A 16,616-nucleotide genomic window follows, 5' to 3' on the forward strand; every position below is an offset into this window, starting at 1 on the left:
ACAGAAAGCCTACTGGTTCATCCGGGTGGTTTCCGTGACGTGTCCGATTTGTTGGAAATGTTGACCTGTGGAACGAACCATTTGAAACTCCATAAATGCGTTACAAGTAATGTACCTTACCCGGCCCCCGCAATCCAGACACTTTTCTTGACATTATTAAATTTGTAAGTAATATTTTATCAACTGTCAATGATACCGTCATTTGACCTACCTTCGAAATTCGTCATCGCAAAGTCTACATACACGTCATAACACGTCCATAAAACTTTGGACGTCAGCATAGCAACGGAATTTCTGGTGACATCGGTGGTAACAAGGTCACACAAGCGATATGATATCTCAGCTAACCCAACGATGTCGACCACGCCCACAATATCACGTTTCGGATAAGTTCGGACATTTCCACAGCTAGAGTGTCACACGAGATCTGACAGAACGTGTCTCTTTCTTACAAGTACCTGTTCCATGGGCCGTGATGTTTCAGAAATGTGTCGACTTACGTTTGTCGAAGTCTGTGTTCATTAATTTAATCTCCTTACCTTTAATACCCAACAGACTCAGGTGGTCACTAATTCTGTGTTCACGTTAGACGTCATTTGGGATTAGGGATTTAGTTATCATGCAGGAGTTACATACATTTGTCTTTTTGTCTCAGACTCTCTGTGTTAGTTCAAGTTTGTATTCAAAACGATAGTTCAACGTTTAAAAAACGAAAACGCATTGAAATCATTCTTCGCATATTTTAAATTAGCCATTTTAATAATATTAAATATTAAAAATGTTGTATATATATACATACATATACATATATCATATATATGTATATATGTGTGTGTATATATATTATTCACTATTTCGTTTCCTCATAAGTATTTGAACTTATAAACATACTAGAAATGTTCCAAGAGTCCGTCTTCAACTATACTGTGAATATCTCCCTTAATAATCATTCACTTCACAAACCTACCGCTCTTGACATCGACATGAAATTATACATCTTCACCGCACTTTGTATATCATCTCCATTCTAGACGTGGCTGAGTGACTGAGTTTAGTTTTACACATCGTAAGGATGGGGCAGCCTCACTAACTTGGGGCGCTTCATTCACAGAAACTCCCCAGGTTTTAGACACGATGCATAAAAACTCCCTTGATAAAGAATTTCATCCATTTATAGAAGACTTTCTCTTACCACGCACAAACTGTCCAGTAGAAAACCAGGAGTCCGATGCAGACTGTGAACACAACAAACAACAGTCTTAGTGAAGCGTTGCGAGGTGATTGCGCCATTATGTAACGCCCTTACTACCTCACCTGTATGTGAAACTTGAATGTGAACGCTGAAAGTAGTCATCCCCAAAATATTTCCCTTAATCAAGGAAACACAATTTTTAGCGCACACAAATCTGAAGGATAGTTCCTGAGGCGGAAGGCCTTTAAGATCTTTTTAAGATCATGAAAATACACTCTTCAAAAAAAAAGAAAGAAAGAAACGTAAAACCCAATATCAATGAAAATTTGTGTGTTATTCAAGGACGTTTAGATCAACAGAAAACAAAGATACATGAATTAAATTTTATGTAGCAATGCATTGCTATCTTGTCCATATTTCATGAGAATAACAGTCATCACAACTATTACTGCTGTCAACCGGGTGGTGTTGGAGTCAGTACCTCATATGGTCACCTCCAGCTGCTACCCCTGCCTGACACCTCCTGGGTACAGATCGAATGAGTGGTTGGATGTTTTGTTGTGGAATCCTCCTCCATTCCTCCTGCAGCATGTGGAACAACTGTTGATGATTCTGTGGTGGATTTCGACGTCGACGTACCCGTCTATCGATCTGATCTCAAAGGTGTTCGATTGGTTTATATCCGGGCATCTGGAGGACCAGGGAGGGTATTGATGTTGTTAGTGGCAAGGTAGTCCACGGTGACACGTGCTGTGACGTTGTCTTATGGAAGTGCTGCCGATGACGGTCAACAAGGTGAAGGACGTCCGGACGGAGGATCTGGTCGTTGTATTGATTGGCCGTCAGACTGCCAGGACAAGCACAAGTTCCGATCTCCGGGTGTATGTGATCGCCCCCCGCCCAACGTGCGGGACGATGGCTGTCACATAGGTGGGTTACCCGGATGTACCGAGCTTGGGCAGGTGTGGTGACTCAGATTTTCCTGATCTTGGACGGTATTTTGTCGAGTTTGTTTGACAACATCGATCCCACAATCGAGATATTGTGCTGGAATGAACGTTGAAGATCCTTGCCACCTCACTCTTTGATTCGCCACCTATTGCATGCAACCGTCCAGTTGCCTGAGCAGCGTTGAGACGTCCCATTTTCGTGTACAGTACTTTGATCGTGGATGAAATTGTGAGATTTATTTGGGTCTTTTATAGTCACATGCTGTATTTATGTTTTGGGCGTGACAAACAGCCATTGTGCCTGATATCCGCGCCACATGACATCCACGCACATCCTGACAATCAGCAGTGATTAAACCGTTCAAAATCACTTTTTGTTGCGTTTGGTCAAGCATGATCGTCTGAAACATTCCAGAAACAATGTGAAACCCCAAATGATGTTTACGTTTATATATGTGTACAGAACTGTAAGTGTCATTTTTTAATTTCAATTTTTGTTTGTTTGGGTTTGTTTTGTTTTTTTTAAGGGTGTATGTAAAGTATGGTTCAACAAATACTTAAACTTAAAATCGGCAGTCATGTGTCTAGAAATCATTTAATTCAGAGGCTATACCTTTCTTTACTCTCATCCCTCGTAACCAATAGTGCATATTCCGAAGTGCTTTTTACATATATATTTCCAAAATAGTGTCGTATCTGTGAATGTAAGTGAAAGTGAATTTATTTCCAGAACCCAAACGCAACCTTCTGAAATGCACGGAGGTGCTGATGATTTTGGATTTAGTATAAATCTGTCATTATCATTCTAATAAGAAACCACGCCAGGGGTTGTTTTGTTCCCTAAACGTAACGGTTCTAGGTTTTCCTATGTACTAAATGGATTACCATTTTAGTATTTATTAAAATATGTAAAACCACTCATGTTTTTTATTTTATTTATTTTATTTGCTAGTACAATCAGTATTTGCAGGTATTCTTTATAGCGTATGGTTGTAAAAAATGACTTACGGAAACTCCGGGACAATGTCTGCTGAGCGTAAACACAGACTTATGATAAAGAATGGAGACATTAGAACGTATGTCGAAACGTCGCCAATACATTATAGAGAAGTTGCATATCCATAAAAACTGTCCTAATTCGTAGCATCCTCAACTTAGCCCAGGATCGGACATCTTCCACAACATGGTGCTTGTTTGCAGATCACCTCAAAAGCCCCACCCCACCCCATCCCCCACCCCTCTATCCCGTTGGTCTATTGTGGGATAAATTCCATGTTAAGTATAGTACATATACTTATTTTCAATAAACGATATATTAATCCTGTCTATATGTTACATCAGTAGAGTCTATACTTAGTCTATATGTAAACTCCATATGCGTGATCATAGCGCAGCAAGATGTCGGTTTGGAATTCTACAGACTGGAATAGCAATCTGAAAAGGTAAGCAAGTGATAGTTTATTTTTACGCCGCACTCTGCAATATTCCAGATATATGGCAACGGTCTCTAAATGATAAGACTGGACCAATCTACCGTGTGATCAACAGCATGAGCATCGATCTGCGCTGTTGGGAACCGATGACATGGGTCTTCCAAATCAGCGAGTCTGACCACCCGTTCGTCGCCTCGTACAAGCATGAGTTACTCAAGATGAACGTTCTAACCGACACCTTCACGGGCCCAGAAAAGATAGGTTTTATTTAGCTGAGCCTTGTAGTGAGAGGGGATTCAGTACATCTGAAGATGTCAACAAGATGGTCTTATTGCAAGCTAGTCAGACATTGAAAGTAGGAATGACAGTAGATCTTGCCGGGTACATATAAGCACCCATGTATTACACCTCACCCTTAACAGGCCGCACTCAGTGACTGTACGGCTGTATGACGGCGGTCTGTAACCGTTTGGACCAAACATTCCAGTGACGGTCATATTCAACACCGGTCAGTTAAGCACAAACGGGGGCATGTTCAAGCCCGGATCTTTACAGCTATCCATGTCTGACTTGGGAATGTGGACGCAAACCAACATCCAGCATGTCATTATAATGGAAACTCTGAATCAAACGACCAGCATGTGTTGATCCACTTCATTGATGCTCACATTCGTAACTACTCGTCCCTTTCCGTAACCTTTCAATTCAGGCATCGTATGAGTTGAATTGGGTTGATGGGGTTTGTGACGCCACTTCCGAAAGCCAGGGGGTCGAACGGTTCATGGCAAAATACAAGGTTAATCTAGGGTGAATCGTGCCTCCAACTTGTGAGCTGATTAAATAACGCGTGGACAGTTCCCCCTAAGATTACACCTACATTACATCTACTTACACTAAGTCAGTACTCGACTATACCCGTCCAGTTGTTGGATGTCATCATGGTAGACTCCCGCTGCCATCTAGCGGTGGCCGCTCCACTTACACACCACTTCAGTCGTAACTACTCGTATCATCCCGACAAATCTTCTTGTCATTCGTAACTACTCGTCTCGTTCCGTGACCTACAACATGACGCCATCCGGCTTGCCGGAATGACATGAGTAGTTACGAAAGGTCTTCTTGTAGACACGGAAAGCGGAGAGTAGTTTCCAGAGTAGTAGCGGGGTATCTGTGATATCACGGGTATATTTGGACGTGAAAAAGCAGATGTTGATAGGAGGAGCAACGACCACTGTCGTACTTCGATGCCAAATAAACCGCACTCTGTAACCGTCAGATCCCCTGGTTTACCGTACGAAGAATGCATGTCAAGACGGTGAAAACATTAATAAGAAGTTTATTCGTATTCAAGGCTCGTGGCCAAAAGTACAAAAGTGTACATACCTGTTCATGGACATCAAAGTGATTATTTACATATACTGAAAAGCAAAATAAACCCACCTCTGTTTTTGTCTACTTTTTAAATTATGAGATTTCATTTTTTCTTAACTTTATGGGGTTTTTTATCTGTCAGTATATATTCTCATTTAAACTGTTAGATTTCGTTTCAAAAAGATTGCAAGATTTTTTGTAATCTAAATTTTGGGAACACATTGACAAAATAAAGTACTCATGTGTTGGGTGAGAATAAAAAAAATTGCTGGTAATAATGCTTTCTGCTTTCAACATGGTATGGACAAACCAATAAGAAAGTCACATGATATTCACCTCGGAGGACATTCCAATTACATTTTGTTCACTTCAGTAATTCAGTATTTACATTTTTATCATATCGATATTGCTGTACATTAAGTTTATCTCTCATGCATCTAAACTCACGCAGAACACGTAGTAGGTCTATATTCGGAGTACGTTTCAAAATGTACCAGTCTGAAAGTCTTGTAAGCACAATGGTCACGCAGAAATAGTGGTGAACGCAAATCTACTTCGAATACTGAATATCTCTACATCTGTGTTCAAAACATGTTATATCTCCACAATCTTAGGACAGCCATGCATATGAAAAGCCAGTTTCCATTAACAAGGTACGAATATGTGGCAGTATTACGTAACATACCTTTGAATAGCGAACAACTTCCTTGTTTAATGACATTGTTCAATACTTAATACATCAATAAAACAGTTGATTTATAGCAAAATCATATTTAGGCTCACAGTATTAATCACATATTGGGACGGTGGGGTAGCCTCAAGGTTAAAGCGTTCGCGAGTAACGCAAAAGAACCGGTTCGATTCCCCACATTTCTCGTGTTCCTCGCCGTGATGCTGCTGGAATAGTGCTACTACCAGCTAAACGGTGAAGCCCGCATCTACATTTAAATTTCGGGCTAGTGAATAGCCATGTGGGCTAGTACTTTACAGGCATGGCTACCCTTGTTGGCAAGATGTGGAAACTATCTAATATGAAATAAGACCTCATTATAGTAATCATTACAGTCAAATCTGGCTAATCCGACCCCGTTTATCCAACAATCGGCTTTATCCGACGCTGAATAACGTCGTTTAGCCTCAATTACTTACTCCGACATCTTCACTAATCTGACAGCTCAATTAACCGTGCAGTGGGTGACGAGACTTGACTGTATATTACACCATGAGCTAATGACGTTCAAATTCAATAAAGGGGGAAAATGAGCGAGTACTTCCACGGGGTCTTCAAAAGGTCATCTATTTTCAACGAGCACAAGGCATAGTTCTGGCATTTATTCTGTTTCTAAACGCCATATGTGACATCGTAGACCATCACGTTGCCCCTGCTGACGGACACGGCCAACCGCCGACCACGGTTAGTCTTCTGGAAGGAGATCCCCACACCATCACGGAGTTGTGACCCGTCAGGCATCACGTCACCCATACTCTCGTCCTTGCTGTTCACCCATCCGATTCCTTCGCTCCTCAAACCGCAGAAAAATATATTTCCATTGCCATCCACAGTGACTCCTCTAAGCCGAAGTGTTGGATCAGCTACAGGTACTCTCTTTACTCGTTGGTCTGCATGAATCCGGAACAAACAGTTACGCCCCGTGTCAGAAACTATGACTGAGCTGGGGGACTCGGTCGTCATGTTGTACGGATTTTCAAAAGTGTTTTTTTCGAGTGATGTGATATAACAACAATTGTAGCTTAAAATGTCCACGGTGTCTGTTGTCCCAGCCAGGATTTGTTTGATCTCAGACAGATGCGCAATGCCGAAATATCTTCTTCGGGTCTTATGTATTACTACCGAAAACTTCACTACACCTCCCCGTAACTTGACAGTGACCGTGGCGATCTTTCTCAGAGACGGAAGCGTGACAAGGACCGTGTCATCGTCCTGACAGCAAATTCCGTGTATTCGACCAGCGTCTCTGCCGATTTTATCGAAGTAATGATCTCCTAGAAAGTTCCCATCTTGGTTAAAAGCCTTCAGACAGCAGTTAGCCCAATCCGCAGCCAAAATGACACCTGATTTTAGTACCAACACCGACCTGATGTCGGGAGACACCTCGTCACAGTCATCAACAGCAGTGGAAAACTCATTAAGAAGGGAGAATCTGGGTATGTCACCGTCACATGGCACGTTGTCATCCCCCGTTCCGGAAACACTGGCCGTTCCATTTGCCGACGTTCCATCTGCGTCCAGCATCTCAATGTCAACGCTCGACCCTTCCTCGGGGATGTGGGGGATGCTTCTGACGTCATGAGATGCACATGTCACAGAATGCGTGAACTTACAGTCCACACACATGTCCATGTTGCAGTCGTGACACCTGCACGCGGCGGACACGTGTTTCTGTCGCTGTACGCACACCTGACATTGGGAGACGTGTTTATCTGCTGCTGGTGGGGCAATGTTTGTCGCCATCTGAAACATCAAATGAGAGGGTCACTTTCATCTAGGTTGCGACGCCGTCTTGAGAATCCATATTACATTTGCTATAACGGTGTTTGTGGCTGGTGATTTGGCGACTCACTTCAGCGGTGTGGGTTCGAATCCCAGATGGGACTCAGCCCCAAAAAGCGCGATAATATATACACATAAAAAGTGTAAACAAACAATCGTTACATTGTCTTGTGAAGTTCCGCTCCTAGATGGATGTAGTTTATAGAGACGTTAAAATGCGTTATCCATACATATATCAATAATATCAATTATCATACCTCACACATGAATGTCAAAGCGCGATTCTATTATTTTCAATGTACCCCGCTTACAGGCGATATATTATTTTCAATGTACACCGCTGGGAATTCCGAACTCTTCTGGTGCTTCTTTGGAAAATACTTTATCCAAACATATATCAATAGTATCAAATATACATATACAGCAGTATATATAAATATATAAACATATTTCGAGTCTCGATTGTATGTACTTTTTTCCTTAATTTCACAACTTAAGGAAATCAGCTTAAAGTACAACCGTTGAAAGAAAAATGAACTTTACAGAATTCAGACACTCATGTAAAATTGCTTTATTTGGTGTTCAGAATGTACCCCGATTACGTCAAATTTGAAGTAAAACAAATAGTGCATTAATATTTTGTAAGAATGTTAGATCATACAAATGTAAGCAATAGCTGTTGTCACTTAATATGGTAAATATGGCAAAATATGGTAACCAGAGGCAAGCGTTGATAATATTTCTTCCATGTAGATTATAATACCACATGCGTAAATGACATTATCTTATACGTATGTGTAAAAGTTTCGTTCTGGGTATCACCTACGAAGATGTAACTATCGTCCACGAGAAGTATGTGGCATCTACAGGGAGAAACGAATCACAGTATCACGTATCCGCTGTGTATGCTCAAGGACGACAGGACGAACACACTTCTACTTTCGTTTTTTTAGGTAAAACCACAACGTATGAAACTGAAAGCTTATATTCTCAAATGCTTTATATGCATTATAGTTTGGTGGGAATTCACGAATACATACCGAAAGTGTTGGTCTATATCTCCAAGTAGAACACTTCCACATAAGTTTTATCCACTAAACCCTTCGGTAACCGAACTGTCCGAGCCAGGATATCGATGTACATTGGCGCCGTTTGAACTGGCAAGCGTGATGTACAGGCAGGTAGTTTTACATCCCTGTGCTCTTATTATAAACCACACGGTTTGTGTTTAAATACGGGTTGTATTACGTTAAACTGTCACTGTCGTCATGTGGTGACAACCTCGACAGTGACATTGGAATCAATGTCGAAACAGTATGAAGAAAGTGCATATATCCACACAAAACGTCCTCATTCGCTATCAGTAGGTTTCGTTTGAGCGGGTGGGAAAGGGAGATCCACCTCGAACTGGATGCAGCTGATATTTTCCTGGGGTTTAGCTGGTAATTACAGAACAATTCGAGATACCAACCTTTGAAAATCACGGACACCACAGAACAACTGTGTTACATCGGAAGTCCCTAGAATATGGCGATGAAACCTGAATAGTCTTCAAAGAAAGAGCTCGAAATGTAATGCATTATCATATACAGAAGGGGGGTAACTGCTGTTAGAGTAAATGTCGAAGCGAAACGTGTGCTTGCCCAACGCTATCGGGGATTCCTAACTTCTATTTATAAACACATCTCCACACAGCAAAGAAAGACTCGCTGATTGGGCGTGCGGCGTAGGAAGTTTCCTGCATCACTTCTTCATTTGGAATATTCATGAAATGAATTACAAAGCTCCCGAAGGGACATTTGTTTATCCACCACAAAATAATCTCGTTATAGCGACTTAATCTCCAAATAACGACTTATAATCTCGATATATAATGGCGTTCAAAACTCGTTATAACGACTTTTTTAATCACGTAATAATGTCCTTACATTTTAAGAATCACCATAGCTAGTTCAGTGTACCATATACGAACTTTAGGGTCCTCATGAATATTCTATACATCACCACTGCTAGTTCATATTACCAAACGCTAAACACACGAAACTGATGTGCAGTGAAGTTCACAGTTTTTCACACGACGTTTGCTCCTAAGGTGATTATTTGCCTGGTGGGTTGAGGTGCGGTAAACATAATGTTTCAAGAACGCAAACAGTATTTCTGCTGTTGAACTAAAACTCCAATATATTCATGCACCAGGCTGGGAAACTGTTTGGACCTTCCGAAATGCAGTGCTCGGACTATTCGCATGCTGAGCTCTTGGTGCCAAACATGTTTATTTGATTGGTTCGAACCTCGCCTGACTTTTGGTCACGTTTCAACTCGTTTTGATTACGGTTTCCGACCTTACACTAGTGCGTGTCGTGGATGAATATTGTGTGTCGTGACTGGATACATGTAATCCAGCACTGCTCCGCAACTCGCCAGTTGTCACTGAAATGTTAATTGTTTTCATGTAAGCTACAGTCGGTTATGTCTTTCACCACAAATGTGTTCTGTCTCAACTTTCCATTGTCTACTGCTATAGACCATCCTCTCACGACATTCTTTACATACCTGACATTTATGACTCATGAGCCATACTGTAATTCTAAATATGAAATCTGATGTAATTCTATAATGTTTTAGGGATGCAGTTTTACCTTACAACAAAAGCCATACCATGACACTTGCCATGAACCTCCCAAAGAACAACCACCTACACTCATCCTGGCTTTGTCTTTCAAAACCACAACCAATCTGTATATCAGAGAAAATAGAAGACACTCTCATGTAAATTATCCCTCTGTAAGTTATACTCTTGCTTTCATCTTGAATGCTCAGCAGGCACAATGAAAAAAGTTGTCTGGGTATTAGGTGCAAGGTTACATCTCTTTGATTTGCAAGGATCCGCTCAACAGATGGGTGATAATGATTCTTTGTTTCTCAGAGCTGAAAGGTGCCAGTGAAATGATACAAGCATCACCTCAGGATTGAGGGCAGTAAAACAAAAATGAAAACATTCCACTCCTTGACAGATGGTACAATAATGGTTTATTATCTTGCACTGACCTTGACATCTGGAGCCCTCTGGTGGCCATCCAGAACCAACATATACACTATGTACAAAACAAACTGTATACATACCATGTTCACTTTAGTTGGGTAACAGACTTTTTGATTCACCTCCACTTAAGGGTATTTAAGCAACATCTGCATCTCCTGAGGAACACACTTAAATACTCGAAAATGTTGAAAAATGCATGTACACAAAGTCATGTCAGAATTTTGAATTTGTGGATGCCTTCCGGTTTCAAGAGTCTTTAAAAAGTTTCAACACTCCCTGCATAACTGCTTGGAAATATTATTTCATTAGTTCAGAAAAGAAAATTTTTACTTCCTTAGAAAACACTTTGTCCCTGTTCGACATGATACAAAAGAACCCCCAAAGTGCCTCTTCTGGTCAAAATCTTGATAAAATACATATTCAAAGAATACAAAGAGGTTTTTTTTGTAAAACATTGGCCATGTTTGTGCATTATGATTAACTAAGCTATAACTAAGAACAAAGGAATGAAATGACACATTTACAAAACATGACTGACTTGTGACTGATAATAAATGCCAATAATCATACATGAAAATATACAGATCTCCACGACAGACTGACACGTGACCACTTTGAAACAAGCCATTGTCAGAAAGAAACACATGGCTAGTGAATTTGGTAACATCAAATTAAACCTACAGATAGGCATTGTGGGGCTAACATCTGACATAAACAATAGTTCTCAGTGTTGCTTAAGGAATACAGTTCTAAAAGGGGTACTACACCACACAGGCAGACTTGTGTGAAGGGTATAGCGCCTTAAATTCTAAGTGTAATCAGACAAATTTTTAAAGTGATAAGTAAAACACAAGGGTAAACACATTTACCTTAATAACCTCAAATAAAAAGTTCAGGAACTGATTTGCTATCAAACTGGAAGATACAAAATTTCTTTAAAACATTGGAGCCAAAAAATAACCTCTAAAACAATAACAGAAATTTGACTTCACAAAAATGTTGACATACAAAAGAAAAATAACATCAATGAGTAGACAAAGCCAACCTGCAACCGACAAAACAATGTGGGCGTTCAAAACACATCCCCCACAGAAAGATCATGTCCACTGCAGTGTCACTTCTGCATCCAGTGTTTCACAAAGTGTCAGATATCAGAAATAAATGCTTCGAGTTTCACTCTTGATCAACTTCAGAAGAGGTAACAAAGACTTATAAAGATGAAGAGATGTTCTATTTTACACAAAAATATTTACAAGAAATGTACATATTAACAAGTTTAACAATGTTTAAAATGTATTGTCATAAACTAACCACTGTTCACACACACACACATGTAACAACGTAGCAAGTGTTTAAGTAAACCAACTAGACTATCACAGTTTCTTCCAGTGTTCACATCCTGTGAATCTACAATGGATAAATACATCAACCGGAATGTCTTGGTATATCATCTCCGCATTAAATTATTTCTAATCAATAAATATCTCGGCCTGTTTGGAGCACACAAATTAAAACATGACTTTTAGAAACCTACTGGTAAACAAAGAATGCCAAATAATATCTTTGTTTTTATACATTTCCATGCCATTTTGAGTCCGATTTAAAGAATACCCTTCATAAAAGGTTCCCAGCATTTGACCATGCCTCCATGGTACAGTAAGTGATTTCACCAAGACATTGGGGTGTGACAAGTATAAAATTAGCAACATTTATATCATGGTAGCCTCTGATATATTAGTGGATATACAAGTGCTAAAGTCATTATTGGTGCAAAAATAGAAATGGTTGATATATTTCATATAAAAACACTCTGCCTACAGTTAAAGGCAAAAATATTCCTTTGGAAACATTCAGCTAGAGTTGTCTCCCTTATATCAGAGTGAGCCACCAACAACAAAATTCTTTCACATTGTATCTGAGTGTACAAATTCTCAGAATCTGAAGGAGGTATTCTGTGCTGTGTTTGTCTCTGAAAATTTAATCATTCAGCATGTGTCAGCACCATCTTTTCAACAATTTAGTCAATGAGCAAACATGTTCCTCTTACAGAAACTTTCAAAATATTCATTGTACAAGCTCTAAATTCACTTAATTCTTCAAGGGCCCCATTCCTCAAAGCAATTGTAGTGCTAAGATGATCGTAACTCCAATACTTTAACACAGACTTACGACTGTAGTAGCACTAACATGATCGTAGCTCCCATACAGACTCATGACTGTCATTGCAATGATCACCTTTTGAGGAACAGAGCCCAGAAAAACAATTATGAAATCATATTTTCTGTCTAAAACAGTACCATACAAAGCCGACACATCATACTTTTGTGATGGTATTACCACTTATCAGTAATTTTTAGCATTTGACAAATTCTGTTGTTTTTACTGACTTGTCCACAGTATAACACATGAATACTGATCATGACTTTTTGTTTACATGAACGTTCTGCACAGAAACCTCTCCCACAAACTGTTGACAAGCACCATCACTGCAGCAAGATCATATGGAAACTGCCTTCAGAAACATAACAAATGAATTTCGTAAAATCTATAAGAAACATTTCATGTTAAATATTAAATGTTAGCTATAACATGCATTTGTACACTTTACAGAAACAGGCGAGCACTATTTCACAAAGGACTGTTTGATTGCCACAACAATGACAAACCTTTAAACCATCTGTGTTCTGGTGAACATTACATTTCCAACATTTCATAAACACTTACACAAATCTCTTTAACTCATGTGTGGAATTTTCCACAGAATGTGCCCTGTAAAATCTACCAGAATTCATGCCAGGCATTGTATTACTAGTGACAGCTATTGCCAGTATGAACACCTGCACCACGGCAGAATATCACATCAACAACTCTTTCCATACCGCCGTCAACACCTTATCACAGGGCTGAACATAATTTATTGTTGAAGCATTGGAAAGAAAAGTTAACATATGGTTTTATTGCAACACAAGAGTAGCAAACTCAACAATGATTCATCATCTCATACCTTTAAATACCGAGAACTTTCAAGCACAATCTTAAAAGCACTACTTATAAGCACATTTTTCCAATACTTATATAGGAAAATAAACAGGATTACTTCAGTTCCAATAAAACATTACCAAACGATGAAGTCTTTCAGTAGTTTCAGTGATGCTGTGTTATCACTTTATATTTTCTTCTTTCCTTTCTATGGTAAAACCGCATGACGAATGTCACAGTGAAACCAAGTTTCACCAACAAGTGTAACAGAACTTAAGTCTAACAGATGAAGCAACAACCAAATTAAAATGCGTAAAATCTTTCGCACTTTTCCAAATGCATTTCAACTCTCTCTAATACACGCATTCATCTTATCAAACAAAATGTTCCATCTAAAAAGGTTGGACATAATGTGTTTCATGTTCGTTAAAGTTCGTTGATAGACACAATACCTTCCCTTTCAGAAAGACAAATCTGATCAAACACCATCAAACCACTCGACTGACAAACAGACCAATTTGATAATCCTCTCAAATAGGTCTTACTTCAAAGCACAAAGCAGTACTCTTACATATCAAAGTCAAAAATAGATTTTACAATTTTGGGTTTGAGCAACAGACATTTCCCAGTGTTAAAATCTAATTTCCCCATGTGGAGACTTGGTGAGGTGTGACCCCTCCCTGTTGACTCAAGGGTGGGTGTTTGGGGGATACATCTGGCCAGCGCTTGACACAGGGTTGGGTCCAGTGGCAGTTGCTGAGCTGGAGGTGGTGGTCGTGGAGGAGGCAGCTACAGCAGCCATGTATTGGGCCTCCAGGGTGTTGGGCGTCAGCGGACCGTGGCCCTCCTCAAAATCCTTTGTAGCTGCAGCAGACTGGGCCATCATCTTCTGTCGGACTTCACGGATCTTTAGTTGGAGACATACTTTAGTAGGGAAGATGTCTTGGTGCTTGGACTGAAAGCCGGCAGTGGCTTGTGCTGGAAGAATGTAAAACAGTTCATCCAAGAGCCAGTGATCTTACATAAATATCACATCACATGCTAAGGAATTATAAGAAAATATAATTCCAGTTTAACTGGTTTTTAACTACTCCAGAGTCTGGTTAGTGAGTAATAATCAGCAATATTCCAGCTAAATGGCATCGTCTGTAAATAACTGAGTCTGAACCAGACAATCCAGTGATCAACAGCATGAATATCGATCTGCCCAACTGGGAATTGATGACATGTCAACCAAATCAACAAGCCTGACCACCCTATCCTGTTAGTCGTCTCTTATGACAAGCACAGGTTACGGAGGCCAATATTATAACCCGTCCCAAATACATTGACTAAGTACACTTTGAGATGACACGTAATCAACAGTGCCTGTTTGTACATTTCCTGCTATAATGTCCACCTACCTGTAGGAAACAGCCCTTGTTCCTCAAACAACTGCATGACAAGTTGTCGTCTCTGGTCCAGCAGTCGGCGGTTGGAGAATGCACCAGGGGAACTTGGAGTCTTTGGAGTGCGGGGGGAGTTCAAATCCTCACATTCCCACAAACCTGCTAACAGAGATTTCAAGACAATGTCAAGAGGAACAGAAAATTGCGAAAAAAAGTCTGAGGTTCAATTTATATGCATAAAAATTACATTAAAAAAACAATTCATTACTATGTCAAGACATTGTTTATTTGCCCTCATTCCATAAAACAATCTTAGTAACATGGCCATCATGAACCAGTGTGTTGGACTTACTACCACCTTAGCATCGAGATCTGGCTTCTTTTTAATGGGACCCTTAAGGGCAACCCCTTGCAGGTAGTCTGCAAAATCCGCTCGCATTTATATAAAAAGGTGATGCAACACAAGGACAGCCTTGAACCAGTCTGCATGTAGTAAGGCTGTGATGCCAAGTACAGTCAATAAACTCATTTTAAGACATCAGATTATGAAAAGATATATACACTCACTCATTTTGTTCACAAAATCAGGATCTTTTAAAGCTTCAAGATTAAAGTTGGACCCAAAGAATTTGGCGTCTTCAAATCTGGCACTGTGAGGAGTCTTCGGTGTGGTTGTCTCGGACTCACTAGAAAACTTGTTGCTGTCATTCTCCCCGATGTCCCCTTTCACTGGACACACAAATACGTACATCAATGAGGACCACAACATTCAATAACAGTTATTGTCCACATATATAACAACCAAAATAAATTAGATAAAAGAGTTTAGGTAAACTGAAAACAAAATTCATGCTATAGGTTTTAAAAACAAAAGTAATCATAAGATGACAAATCCCCCACCCCACCTCATACATTTGACACAAAAAATCATCTGACAGTTACTTGATTCTTTTAGATATAGTCCCAATGATTTCCATGGAAACTGAGAAGAAGAAAATCTGCATATATAAAAAGGCACCACTTTGGGATATGTCTCATATATCTGCTAAGTTTTGTTGAAAAAAATTGAAATGTTTTCGAGTTGTGCTCCGGAAATAAAGCCCAAACCACTATGTTGTTACTAAATCTGAATGGATATCCTGAAATTGTCGGTAGTGAAAAACAATATGCCCCAAGACTGTAAATAGCAAAAGGTACCACTTTATGTTCTGTTTTGTCGTAAAATATTGCACAAGTTTCTTAGTTTTGCTCTGGAAACGAAATGTTAATGGACAGAAACAGAGATGAAAAGTTGACTATATCACCACGCATTAAATGATGGAAGGATAAAAATTGTAACCAAATATACTTGGTGACCAACATGATGTACACACCTAGTCCGGAGACCTTCCTCCTCTTCCTGTAGACATTGATGATCGCCCGGGGACTCTGGGGGATGGGAGTCTTCGACTCTGTCTCTTCAGGCACAAACTGAGGAAGGGATTCAAACTTCCTCTCAAAGTTCACGGTTTCCAGCACCCTGAGGGACCGTTTAGAAAATACTTATTACTCAGCTGCTTACACACTTTGTTGACAGAGGGATGACACAAAGAAATCATACCCTTACATTTGCCTAGTTATCCTGCATAAAACAATCTATACATACAGGAAGGCAGTCGTGTCAACAATTACATCAGTCTTTTCTACAGTTACTGCATAGTATTATTAAAAATAGAATGAAAAGAAAACTCTCTTGGAAGGCAAGAAAC

General features: G+C 39.8%; 2 protein-coding genes across 4 annotated transcripts in view; both read right to left on the minus strand.

Annotated features, from left to right (window-relative positions):
* Nucleotides 1-4,893: 4,893 nt before the first annotated feature.
* On the minus strand, nt 4,894-9,011 carry LOC137279459 (uncharacterized). 2 transcript variants are annotated; one of them, XM_067811815.1, is made up of 2 exons: nt 8,930-9,011; nt 4,894-7,419 (listed from the first exon to the last, which is right to left on the minus strand). In XM_067811815.1, the coding sequence occupies exon 2, from the start codon at nt 7,417-7,419 to the stop codon at nt 6,289-6,291; it is 1,131 nt and encodes a 376-aa protein (XP_067667916.1). In that variant the 5' UTR covers nt 8,930-9,011; the 3' UTR covers nt 4,894-6,288. The 2 variants fall into 2 exon arrangements, with proteins under 2 accessions (XP_067667916.1, XP_067667917.1); XM_067811816.1 differs by lacking the exon at nt 8,930-9,011 and adding an exon at nt 8,285-8,378 and having other exon boundaries at nt 4,900-7,419.
* Nucleotides 9,012-10,465: 1,454 nt separating this feature from the next.
* LOC137292033 (protein capicua homolog) overlaps nt 10,466-16,616 on the minus strand; it is a 41,929-nt gene continuing 35,778 nt past the window's right edge. The window contains exons 15-18 of one of the 2 annotated variants that reach the window (XM_067823595.1): nt 16,242-16,387; nt 15,436-15,597; nt 14,884-15,027; nt 10,466-14,458 (exon numbers count right to left, since the gene is read on the minus strand). In XM_067823595.1, coding sequence (XP_067679696.1) covers nt 14,169-14,458; nt 14,884-15,027; nt 15,436-15,597; nt 16,242-16,387 — 742 coding nt within the window. In that variant the 3' untranslated portion in view covers nt 10,466-14,168. Of the gene's footprint in view, nt 14,459-14,883; nt 15,031-15,435; nt 15,598-16,241; nt 16,388-16,616 lie in introns of both variants that reach the window. The other variant, XM_067823588.1, reaches the window with a different exon arrangement.

This window comes from Haliotis asinina, chromosome 1, assembly GCF_037392515.1.
Source record: "Haliotis asinina isolate JCU_RB_2024 chromosome 1, JCU_Hal_asi_v2, whole genome shotgun sequence".
NCBI classification, from domain to species: Eukaryota; Metazoa; Mollusca; class Gastropoda; order Lepetellida; family Haliotidae; genus Haliotis; species Haliotis asinina.

Coding starts and splice junctions, on each gene's coding strand:
- LOC137279459 (XM_067811815.1), bottom strand. CDS start 7,419: ATGGCGACAAACATTGCCCCACCAGCAGCAGATAAACACGTCTCCCAA.